This window comes from Akanthomyces muscarius, chromosome 5, assembly GCF_028009165.1.
Source record: "Akanthomyces muscarius strain Ve6 chromosome 5, whole genome shotgun sequence".
Taxonomy (NCBI): domain Eukaryota; kingdom Fungi; phylum Ascomycota; class Sordariomycetes; order Hypocreales; family Cordycipitaceae; genus Akanthomyces; species Akanthomyces muscarius.
This window is the reverse complement of record NC_079245.1, coordinates 2,509,492-2,520,930: the sequence shown is the minus strand read 5'-3', so window position 1 is coordinate 2,520,930 and position 11,439 is coordinate 2,509,492. Positions and strand designations below refer to the sequence as shown.

The 11,439-nt window shown below is 52.7% G+C and overlaps 6 protein-coding genes across 6 annotated transcripts; 2 read left to right on the top strand and 4 right to left on the bottom strand.

Moving 5' to 3' along the window:
- Positions 1–260: 260 nt before the first annotated feature.
- Positions 261–1,660, top strand: LMH87_010136 (uncharacterized protein; the record flags this gene model as incomplete). The annotated part of the gene is made up of 2 exons (XM_056197245.1): positions 261–1,129; positions 1,210–1,660. The coding sequence occupies 2 exons, from the start codon at positions 261–263 to the stop codon at positions 1,658–1,660; spliced, it is 1,320 nt and encodes a 439-aa protein (XP_056054314.1).
- Positions 1,661–1,931: 271 nt separating this feature from the next.
- Positions 1,932–3,437, bottom strand: LMH87_010135 (uncharacterized protein; the record flags this gene model as incomplete). The annotated part of the gene is made up of 2 exons (XM_056197244.1): positions 1,932–2,941; positions 3,026–3,437. 2 exons carry the CDS (start codon positions 3,435–3,437, stop codon positions 1,932–1,934), a joined length of 1,422 nt encoding a protein of 473 aa, XP_056054313.1.
- A 533-nt stretch (positions 3,438–3,970) lies between these two features.
- Positions 3,971–5,076, top strand: LMH87_010134 (uncharacterized protein; the record flags this gene model as incomplete). The annotated part of the gene is made up of 3 exons (XM_056197243.1): positions 3,971–4,380; positions 4,468–4,768; positions 4,843–5,076. The coding sequence occupies 3 exons, from the start codon at positions 3,971–3,973 to the stop codon at positions 5,074–5,076; spliced, it is 945 nt and encodes a 314-aa protein (XP_056054312.1).
- Positions 5,077–5,453: 377 nt separating this feature from the next.
- On the bottom strand, positions 5,454–6,893 carry LMH87_010133 (uncharacterized protein; the record flags this gene model as incomplete). The annotated part of the gene is made up of 4 exons (XM_056197242.1): positions 5,454–6,051; positions 6,108–6,473; positions 6,581–6,740; positions 6,797–6,893. 4 exons carry the CDS (start codon positions 6,891–6,893, stop codon positions 5,454–5,456), a joined length of 1,221 nt encoding a protein of 406 aa, XP_056054311.1.
- Positions 6,894–7,366: 473 nt separating this feature from the next.
- LMH87_010132 (uncharacterized protein) lies at positions 7,367–8,973 on the bottom strand (the record flags this gene model as incomplete). The annotated part of the gene is made up of 4 exons (XM_056197240.1): positions 7,367–7,785; positions 7,881–8,689; positions 8,748–8,857; positions 8,929–8,973. 4 exons carry the CDS (start codon positions 8,971–8,973, stop codon positions 7,367–7,369), a joined length of 1,383 nt encoding a protein of 460 aa, XP_056054310.1.
- A 657-nt stretch (positions 8,974–9,630) lies between these two features.
- On the bottom strand, positions 9,631–11,058 carry LMH87_010131 (uncharacterized protein; the record flags this gene model as incomplete). Its single annotated transcript, XM_056197239.1, has 2 exons — positions 9,631–9,793; positions 9,920–11,058. The coding sequence occupies 2 exons, from the start codon at positions 11,056–11,058 to the stop codon at positions 9,631–9,633; spliced, it is 1,302 nt and encodes a 433-aa protein (XP_056054309.1).
- Between the last annotated feature and the right edge of the window lie 381 nt (positions 11,059–11,439).

Here is an 11,439-nt window from a genome sequence, read left to right as displayed (position 1 = left end):
GGACGCCGTGCTATGGCTGGTCAACTACACACAGCCTATGCCGGAGATTCCACAATGGGAGCAATTTACACCGCAGGGAGAACAATTACCAAAGCTACAACTTGCTCAGCAAGTAAATATCGCTGTCGTGACTCTATTATTGTTTTATTCCTTTGCCCATTATTTTTTTTTCTATCTGGATGTACGTCCGCTCCTCAGTTGTTACAAAAAACTGTACCGCATTCCATCATCGCCAACTACCCTAGGAGCAAATCACCGACATGCACAACTCGACCATGACAACTGCCCACCCGTCGCCCCCAATGGCGTTCGAGATACCAAAATCTCTCGTCACATGGGACGTGCGCTCTCCTATAATCTTTGCTGCGCAGAGCATCATCACCGCCGCCCTGATATGCACCACCCGAAAGTCGTCACTCCTCCGACCAGCCGTTCTCCCTGTACTTGTGTGGCTCATGTTTCGCTCATGGGAGGCAGCACCAGCTTTTACCGGCCAGGGCGTTCTCTACTCGTTTTGGTGGGTTGGGCCGTATGCCAACATTTTCCACTGCATGAACCAGCTCTGCCTCTATCCCCTCGACAGCGCAGATATCAAGCACGAGATGGGGCTTCAAGCTACGAGGGAGAATGCAGAGAAAGCCAACGGCCACACCGAAAAGACCTCCCCGGGACTCTTCTCACAACTCTGGTTCACAACGGCTATGCTTTTCAGCTTTCGTGGCATCGGCACTACACACCAGATCAGCTACATTCCAGCCTTTCCATCTGGCGTCGTCCCGTCGAGAATTCGTTTCTTGACGCGTCAGTGCTTCATGATCTTGATACAGTACCTCATCATGGACGTGCTGGCATCGTCACCTCCACCGCCGGATGTCGTGGACAGCTGGGCCGAGGGCAAGGAGTGGCTCTGGATCAGCTCGCTGAACAAGCACGCGGTGACGGCGGCAGACTTGCAGAACCGGTTCGTCGGCTGCGCGATGAACTGGTTTATAGTGGGGAGGGTCATGAACGACATCTGGTATCGTATATTCTCCGTCATTTTTGTCGGCCTAGGCATCTCGAAGCCGGGGCAATGGCCGCCGTGTTATGGCAACTACAATGATACGTGCTCGCTCCGTGGGTACTTTGGGTAAGTTTCCTAACGAGACCTGCGAAAAAGACCACGCCAAACAGAAACAGGGTGGCTAACAAGAGACATTTGACGGGTAGGAAATTCTGGCATCAAACTGTCCGCTGGCCATTTCAGGGTGCATCCAGCTACTTTACCCGTCGCATCCTGCGCCTGCCGCAAGGCGTCATTGAACGCTACGCCAACATTACTGTCGTCTTTTTTCTCTCCGGCACGCTACACTCCATCCTCGATATTGCTTTCGGGGGCCAGTATGACCCGGCTGGTAGTCTCTTGTGTTTTGGTCTGCTGTTGCCATTGGGAATCATCTTCGAGGACACAGCGCAGTGGGCATGGAGACGCGCCACTGGTGTCCGGACCGGGTTGTTTGGCCGCGTGGTCGGGCACCTGTGGGTTGCATTGTATCTCGCACTTGTGACGCCCATTTTCAACTACAGGCTGCAGCGCATACCGGGTAATCCTACGTATCTGGTACCATGGAGTGTGATTTCTCTTATGAAGGAAACTTTTGAATCTATGGCTGGGAAATGATAAAAGGGTACAAGCATCTATTGATACAGCTTTAAAGTTTTTGAGATACAATAAAAATATGTTGGATCAGGAGCAGAATTTTTACCCATATTTTGGACTTGACATGACGCTGCTTGTACTTGCATCTTGATATGGTGAGCTTTGCAAATTTAGAAAGTAATGTGAGAACAACTACTAGACCGATTCACAACCCTCGTGACCAAGAGAGAATTCGGATTTGACATGTGTCAAAGCACATTTATTACTTGTTGTGTATCGAGCACTGGCATATTCATTCCGGCCGCATATCAATCGCCGAGACCCAAGCGTTCCTCAGCTTGTGCACTTTGCTAATTTTCCAACCCGAGTCACGAGCCAACTGGTACCAATCGTACATGGTCCTCTCCTGTCCCTTCGCCGTCATCATCATGTTGATGTCTCCATACCGAGATAGCCTTCCCATCTCGCCACCAGTCATGATGGATTCAAGTACAATCAGTCTGGAGCCCTCTCCTGGGACAATAGCCCGACGAATGTTCTTTAAAATCTTGATGGCATCTGGATCCAGCCAATCATGCAGGCACCACTTCATAACGTAGACCTCGTGGCTCGGCACATTGACAAAGAAATCGCCCCCGACGAGGTTTTCCTGAGCAACACGCCCGGCAATGTCACCATACTGTCCGCCATCTTGGAAGAATGGCCTGGTGTGCTCGATGACGGCAGGCAGATCAAATATTCCGGCTCTCAAAGACGGGTTTCCGCGTAGAAGAGCAGCAACCAGGCCGCCCCCGCCGCCGCCTACATCTAGTAGAATTTTGTCACCGAGTTCGTGCCACGGGTAGTCGGCGACGATGCCGGGGGCCTGCGCGACGGCACCGCCCCCGAGGGTGCGGTGCAGAAGCGGCACCCACCCTTGCTTCTGAAAATATGTAAACATGTTCTCGTCGGTGTCGTAGTTGTGTTGCGCGGCGCTTCTGATGGTGCCCTCGCGGACGGAGGCCGGGATGCCGCGGGCAATGTCGTAGAACTGGTTGCCGTAGAGCTCGACCCAGTTGTGCCACTGAGTCCAGTGATCGGAGCGGAGGAGCTCGGAGCGAAAGTTGTTCTTGTACATGCCCGTGTCGGCGTCACCTTCAAAGATACCGTTGCTGTGTAATAGGCGCATGACCTGGCCGAGCCGGTCTCGACGCGCCCCGGCGGCGTCAGCCAGCTGACCAATGAACATCATGCCATGCTCAGCGAGTAGGTCGGGGACCCGCAGCGAGACGGCGGCTACCAGGCATTGGGTGCTCTCGAAACCTAAAGATGGCAGGAAGATTTGTGATTAGCGTTGTGACTTTGAAACTTCTGGTGGCTGTTTGCTGGTAGAGTGGGGGAGCGCACCAAGGAAGTGGTCGGCGAGGATGAGCTGGGCGGGCTGAAGCATGAGCTGCACCTCATGGAGGACATCCACGGCTTTGGCGGCCAATGCCGCAATATTCTTGTCTGGTAGCCCATTTGAATTATGTAGCTTGTTGTGGAGAGTTGTATCCATTGTAGGCGTGGCAAGAAAGTGTTTGAATGTCGTCAGCTGCGAGGTCATGTTGTCCAAGACGAGGCTGAGGCAGTCTTCTGGTGGGCTGCCATCGGAGCTGCTGGACTCATCGTTGGTGGTGCTTGCAGGTATAGTAGTTGAATTGGCGGTGTTTGTAGCCGTGATGCTTGAATTGGTAGTGTTTGCATTGGTGGTGTTTGCATTGGTGGTGTCTAGAGTAGTGCCATTGGCTGTGGCGGCGTTTGCTGCGTGGCTGGTCATCATGGCGCGTTATTACAGTCCTAGTGACGACACTATGAAAATGAAATTGAAATTGACTGGAGTTCTGCTACAAATCTCCCATTACTTCCCGGTTTACTTTATTTTCAGATAATATACAGGGCAACAATAGCCAAGTCCGGGCCGCTGTGCCTGCGCCCGCACCGTCTCGGCCACCGACTGGGCACTCAGCAGGCCACTCATTCACTAGCCGAATGGATCAGGCTCCGAGTGGATACGTCGCACAGTGAGCTGCAGACTTTGTGCAGCAAGTACCAGGCTAGTCAAGGAATGTACCGAGCGAGTATTTCATGTATACGGCCATGTATTTCAGATTTGGGTGGCGGTGCGTACCGGTGGCGCAGGGGCAATCACGAGTTCCTGCAGTTGTAGGCATAAAAGGAAGAGTGAACCTGCCGTGACGTCGAACCCCTTCTTTCAGCTCCTCTGCCTGTGATTCAAAGCAAACAAAGCAAAAACAAGACGAGTCAATCAATCAATCAGACAGACAAACCGACCGAGAAACTCTTGCAACCATGAGCGCCTCCAAAACTACCTACGATGTCCTCATCATTGGCGCTGGTCCCGCTGGTCTCTCAACGGCCCTGGGGCTGGCACGCCAGACCTACTCAGCCCTTGTCTTTGACTCACAGCAATATCGCAACGCTCCCGCCTCGCACATGCACAACGTCGTAACCTGGGACCACCGCGATCCTGCCGAGTTTCGCGCCTCAGCTCGCGAGAATATCCTCGCTCGATACAGCGACAGCATTCAGTTCAAGAATGCCACTATTGACAAGGTCAAGAAGTGCGATGATGGCACCTTTGAGGTGGCCGACACCGACAAGGTCACATACCGTGGAAAGAAGCTTGTCCTAGCCTCAGGTATCAAGGACATTATGCCGGAAGAAATCAAGGGATTCAAGGAGCTTTGGGGCAAGTTGATGTAAGTGACCACTGGGCTTGACACAATACCTCCCCGCCCCCCTGCAATGAATTGGGCAGTCTCCTCTAACGGTGCCGCGCCTCATAGCTTCCACTGCCTCTTCTGTCACGGATTCGAGGAACGTGGTGCCAAGAGAGCCGGAGTTCTTGCTTCGGGCTTTCTCACCGCGCCGCCCATGGTGTTGCACATGGCCCGCATGGCAACAAACCTAGCAGAACACGTCACCATCTACTGCCACGGCAACGCTGAGCTGGAAGCCACTCTCAAGAAAACTCTCGAGGGCAAGGGAGTTACTGTCGAGGGTAGGAAGCTTACCGCTGTTGAGAGCCTTGGAGAAGGCCTCAAGATCCATTTCGAAGATGGTGCCTCTACAGAAGAGCGCTTCTTGGTATGTAGCATACATTGCCCCTTGTATTGCACACGACGAAAAGAGTAACACAGTCGCTAACAAAATTTTAACAGGTCAATGTGCCCAACTGTAAGCTCAATGGCTCCTTCCACGAGCAGCTAGGACTCGAAGTCGACCCCATGGTATTCATCAAGGTCAACCCCCCCTTCAACGAAACTGACGTTGGCGGAGTGTTTGTCGCCGGTGACTGCGGAACTATGCTCAAGGCCGCTCCCCAGGCCATTGCCATGGGCACCTTTACTTCTGGTGGACTGGTGGCGCAGTTGGCTGCGATGGGCAAATTCTGAGTGGCGGGAGACCGAGCTGGCTGCCGGTCAGCGCGACAGTCGTGCCGACCTGGTGTGAGGAGAGGGCGTAAACATAGTTAGATACCTCATCAGATTGAATGGGGTATTTTTTTTCTTGTGCAGCCCAATTTCTAAAATGTAGTCGACATGCGATTTTTTAAATTAGCTTCTACGGTGGTATGCCGTCAGAATGATCGCCCATGACCTGTCTTGTCACAGCCGCCGGCTCAGCCAAAAACGGCAGAGTTTACCCGCCAAAAAAAAAGGTAACCACGCGACGATTAGAGCTGCTCTACATTGTGTACTTTTTTCAACAAGAAAGGAAACAAAAGTGTCGATGATTTTCTTTTCCAGATCCATACAATACTTAGGAGTGTCTAGCCCAAATGCGCGGCCGCTCGCCTCTCAATGCCCTTGTCCGTCAACATCTTTTGCTGCTCTGGCGTCCACACGACATCAATGCTGTCGCAAACCCTGCCATCTGCCGCCTCTGGACGTCGAGAAGCGACACTTGCATACCGCGCAACGTCGTCCAGCACGCGCAGCACGTTCCCTCCCAATATGCCCGCCAGTATCTCGTCGCTCAGCTCGCGCCGCATGAGCTCCGCCACGAGCGCCGGGTATGCTGACACGTCGTCCAGTCCCGCGGGTCCCTCGAGCATGCCGTCAAAGTCGCTGCCGATGCCGACATGCGCGTAGCCAATCCTCTCGCCGACGTGGACGACGTGGTCGGCGACGGTGGCGACGGTGGCGGGTGTGGGCGGGTCGGTCGTGGCGAGGCCGGACAGCGAGGGGAGGAAGCAAATCATGACGACGCCGTTGTTGGCAGCGAGGGAGCGGAGAATGTCATCGGGGACGTTGCGCGGGTGCGGCTTGAGGGCGAAACATGATGAGTGGGAGAAGATGACGGGGGCATGTGAGGCTTGGAGGACGTGGCGCTGCGTGTCGTGGCTGGTATGCGACAGATCGATTATTCTAATTTTCACGTCAGATTTAGTAGTAAGAATACTAGGAGGATAGAGGAAGCTTACAAGCCCGTCTGATTCATCTCTCGTATCACTTCTTCGCCGCTCTTTGACAAGCCTCCATGAAGCGGCTCGGCCGGTGTCGAAGAGTCGACGAATTCATTGTGCGAGTCGTGACACAGCGTAATGTATCGTACACCGAGGCGATGAAGCAGGCGTAGTGCGCTGAAGCTCCCGCCAATCTGGTGCAGGCCTTCAACGCCGATTAAGCTGGCGATACGGCCGGAGTGGAATGCTTCCCAGACAGAAGCCGAGTCGTGGGCGAAAGCTAGGCGGCGCGGGTTCTGTGCAATGAGCCGGTGGATGAGGTCGATTTGCTGCAGTGTATCTCGGACAGCGACAAGGTCCGCGTCAAGAGCTTTATCGCGAGAGCTGAAAGTAAAAGACCCAATGTTGGCATTTTTTTTTCTCTCTCTGTCCTCGGCTTGTGCAAGAAGCCACGACAAGGGACGTTTTTTGCTTTGGGCCTTTTCACTTACCATGGGACGAATGCACTCCAGAATTGGCCACCAAGTCTACCCTTCTCCAGGCGGGTTAGATCAGTCTGCCCGATGGGCATCTCACTTATAATCAGCGATGCATCATTGTCACCGCCACTGTGAAGGCCGCGGAGTATATACGGAAAGTCATTGTGGCCGTCTGAGCAGTAATTAGCTCTCGTGCAAAGAGGTGGCATGATGTCAATACTGCGATACCTATCAGTGGCGTGCGATGGAGCAGGTCCATGGCCCTTGCAAGAAGACCATGGTGCCCATTTTCTTGTCTCACGGAAGATGCGTCGAGATCTGGCATGGTCGCTGTCTAAAGGAAAGAGAGGCAACAGCTTCAGCGCAGTCGCAAATGTATTGATCTTGGATTAATGCATTCGACTTGTTGCAAAGGTTGATTGGTCACTGCAGTCATTCATTTTTTCTTAGTGACCTCAGAAATGTTTTTGGTGCAAAGGGCATCGGTTGGTGGCTTGGCTTTGGATCGCCGACGGGGGCCGAAGCCTGTAGGAGCCCGTGATTCATTGCTTTATCGGAATTAGAACCGTTGCGACCAGTCATCCCTGAGAAAGTGCTACATGAAGTCGAAGAGAAATATTCGATTCCCAGTGGAAAATGCACTGATTTCAGATAAAGAATTAAGTCATAATGTCAATGTATTGCTGTGCACTGCATCGCCTGGAAACTGAGCTAGAGAGCTTCTAGCCTGCCGTATGCTGGGGCGTTTTGGGCAACTCCAGCAAGCGGCTACCCAGGCGGTCTCGGCTGCATGCTGTCTTAATCTCTTCTCTTAAACATAATCTCCGCTTCCGAGTCTGGAAGAATCGCAAACCCATAATGGAAACTGCCCGGCTTCCCCGTCTCAGGCTTGAGCTTCAGGTCATAGTTGGTAATAATGTACGCTAGGATGACTTTAATTTCAGCCGATGCAAAGAACCGTCCGGGACATGCCCATATGCCGTGCCCAAAGTTGATGTTGTCGGCCCCTGTGCTGGTGTGCTGGAACTTCTTGTCGTTACCTGCCTGCTCGCGCAGCTTGGAGAAACGCAGCCCGTCAAACTTGTCGGGTTCAGGCCAGAGATTCGCATCTCTGTTGATGGCATCTGCGCGGACCATGATTGTGTTGCCAGGCGGGATGACGTGGCCGGTCGACGTCTGGAAGCCGGATGGGCTGGTCACGAAGCGTGGAATGTTGGCTGTTTGAGAAATGCGGCCGTGTCAAAATACAAAAATCAAGCTGCGTAGGGAATATAAGAAGGGCTGGCAAGAAGCAACGGCGGGTTCTACTAACCGATTGATGGGGGACTCATTCTTTGCGATTCTCGAATGAAGCTGTCCAGCTTGCGAAGCTTGGGCAGAGATATCTTGTCAATGACACCAGTTGTACCAGTAACCTCCTTGAGCTCCTGCCTCAGTTCCTCCACGTGCTCAGGATAGGCTGCAAGATCAAAGATAATATAGGAGAGCGCATTCGAAAGATTGTAGATGGACGCAAACGTGACCAGCAGTTGGTCACGAGCCAGTTGATGAGCAGTTGGCGACTTTCTGTAGCGAGAGATGAACCAATCCAGCATCTCACCACCAGGTGGATCATTGGCTCTGGTCTCAAAGCTTCTCTGTCCCTGCTTCTCGTCGCCGTCTTGGGCACTTTTTGCCTGCTTTGCCCGGAGGAGAGGCTCAAGTTTCTCCACGTTGACTTTTCTGTGTCGCAGAAGAGACCTCACCTCTGGCGAAAAAGGCGCCAGAAATGGCTTGGTGAACCAAGAAAGTGAACGAAGATATATGTATGCTCTGGACACGTCCTGAGTATAGCTAGTTGTCGATGCTACCCACTCTGAATCTCTGCAGAGCGGCAGGCCGACAAAGGCGCGGCCAGACATAGCCGAAGCAGCCATGGACATGGCATGCCGGACTTTGATTGGTGTCCATTCCTCACATTTCCCGATGTACTTGTCCACAGCGTAATCAACCTCTGCGACAAAGGATTCGAGAATGACAGGCGTGTTTCGAACCAAAATATGTCGCATCGCAGCGTCAAACTCGTCAGCTTTGGTCCCCATATACGAGTACTCGCCGAGGAAGACATTATAGTGATGATGCCTATGATGTGTTAGATGATTCAAGTTTGCCGCCGCTAAAAAGGTGCATTGAAGCATACTTGATGGACAACTGAGATTCAGGCAGTGACTTGACCGTCTCGATTTCCGACGTTGGGAGGATGACTGCACTCATACCAAACTGGGAGAGAACAAATGGCGTTTCGGGACACTGTGCTCAAAAGTTTAGTTTCATTTTTTTCCCCCAGGATCAATAGAAGCATCTGGTGCGCATATACATACCTCTTTGTGTGCTTGCTTGATCACGGTCGCGGCGTCACTGCCCATCGGAACATGGTAGGTTGGAAGATTTATTTCCATCCCACGCACTCGGGCGGCTTTCATCCACCTGAAAGTGACCACTATGAGCAGTCCAATTGCTGCGACTGTCCCAAGCTGGAAAGACGCCAGAAAACTTTCGTTCGACACGAGAGCCATGATAATGAGGTTTCTGCTTGACAAACAGCTTAATCTCGCTTCCTCCAATGATGTTGATGTTGGTTGATCCAAAAGGGCCTCCCGCCTCAAAATAAGATAGTCGTGCTATGAACAGTATGTAGTGGCATAAGTAGCTCGCAGGAGTATGGGACGAGCTTGGAGACGTGCCTCGGCCCGCGTCCACGCGGACCGAATCAAAAACGTATCGGGGCCCTGCCCTTCTCCGAGATTTACGGTGGCCCTTGTAGCTCCATCAAATGTAGTATATTCAGCCCTGGCATATCTGAAAATCGGACAAAACGACTGAGGCAATTTGCTATTTTTGTCTAGTTGCTCTCCGTCCAGGCCTGTGCTGCGCGGCACCGCTATGGCGAGGGCTGGAGGCTGACTATTCTGAAATCCGCTAAATCATTGTTTTCATTTCTTTTGTACCATATAAAGTGACGCATAAAAACTAAAGGTAGCAAAGTCAGGCTTTCTAGTAGCCTCTTCTCATCGGACAGGCTCTCACGGTGTCCAAACGACCTCCATCAACGCCAGCATTGATCCCTCGGGATGAGTGACCTTTTCAAGCTGGAATCTACTGTCAGCCTCTTGGCACAATGCTCGCCAGCTGGGCTCGTCGCGGATTCTCGAATTTCCGAGAGCAAGCATTGCCATATCCATTAGCCTAACACAAAAAAGACTCGTCAGTGAGATGATACAGATTCTATGCATGCTCTCTTAGAGAGTTGAAACGACCAGCACGTTGCTACCGGGTAGTGCTAGTGTCAATTGTAAACATATTCATACGTACCGCTGTGTTCGGGCAGTAGAGAGAGTCATCTTTTCAGCATCGGGCATAAGTTCGTCCATAATCAGAATCTTGGCTCCGGGCTTCATAGCCGAGATCTGGGCCTTCAAGATGCCGACAGCTTGCGAGTCAGGCCAGTTGTGGAAAACGGAGCGGAACAGGTAGACATCGGCATTCTTGACGCTCTGTTCCTCGAAAAAGTTGGCCGCCATGTGCCGAACGTTGCCGCTGTCTGGCCGGTCTCCATTCTGCCCCTTTTGCTGCTCTGCCGCTGCCATCGCCTCGGCCGTATCCTGCACAATGAGCTGCAGCTCGGGAGCCTTTTCCGCAATGGCATACGCAGCCTGGCCCGTGGAGCCGCCGACGTCGACGACGGTGGCGCCCGCTTCCAAAGAGGTCCAGGGAAAAAAGTCAGTCAGGTAGTGCATCGACCACTGTGGACCGGCGGTGGCCTGGCTCATGCAGTTGGTGAAGCGACGCATCTTTTCCGCGTCCTTGGCCAGGTGCATGTAAAAGGACGGGTCGCTGGCGCCATGGGCAATCATGTACCCAGACTTGGAAGGGTCGCTGGCCGTCGGGTCAGCCAAGAGAGAGTCGACAATGGCAAAGCACGCGGGCATCATATCCTCAGTGGTAAAGCCGGTGCAGTCCCTGAAGACCTCGCTGCGCAGGAGAAAGAGCGTCACCGACGTGTGAGAGACGTAGCCTGGTCTCTGTTCCCTGAACAGCTGAAAGGTCATAGCTGCGCGGAGCAGCTGCTGCAAGGTGGTAGCCTTGAGGCCAGTCTCCTTGGACAGCTCGTCATAGCTGATCTCGCCATCCAGGGGAACCTTTTCTACCAACTTGAACTGGTAGATGAAACGGAGGGTGACAAACTTCACCAGTAGTGGGAAACCAGGGTTGGAGACGAGAGCCCTCGGACCGGTGAAGAGGTCATTCAGCTCCGCAGTAGCATCAAGGACAGCAGTCTTGGAGGCTTCAATATCTTTTGGATACTTGATGTCAATGAAAGTATCTTTCGGGTCGAAATTGAGAGAGGGGATGTCATTCTCCTTGTGGTACGCCTCGACTTTGGCGGTGTGTTCCGAGATTATCGACGCCAATGATGCGGCTCGGGAACCAAACTCTGTCCGGGATGACATATTTCTGGATACGTACTTGCTTCTTCGTGACGAAAAGGGTAGCTAGTGCTTCTGAGTAATCGTGGACCTGCGTTAGAGGCAGAGGCTCAATGTCAAGACTTTAAGCGAACTCGGAGCGTGTCTTGAACCACGACGATTCTCAAGCCTAGAATTTATTGCGAGTCTTAAAAGCTTACTAGCGTTTTTCGCTGTGTTTGGCATTCTACGCAGAGACCCCTTTCGTCATGGTTTAACAAATATGGCCTTTGCGGCCCGAAGGAAGAGCGGACCGAGGATCGGCGGTCCCAATTCTTCGGCGAGCTCACAGGGCTGTCTGTACTGATACCGACGCACGCCGTCGTTTCCATCCTGACAATGACATGTTGTGTGTAAAACATGCCA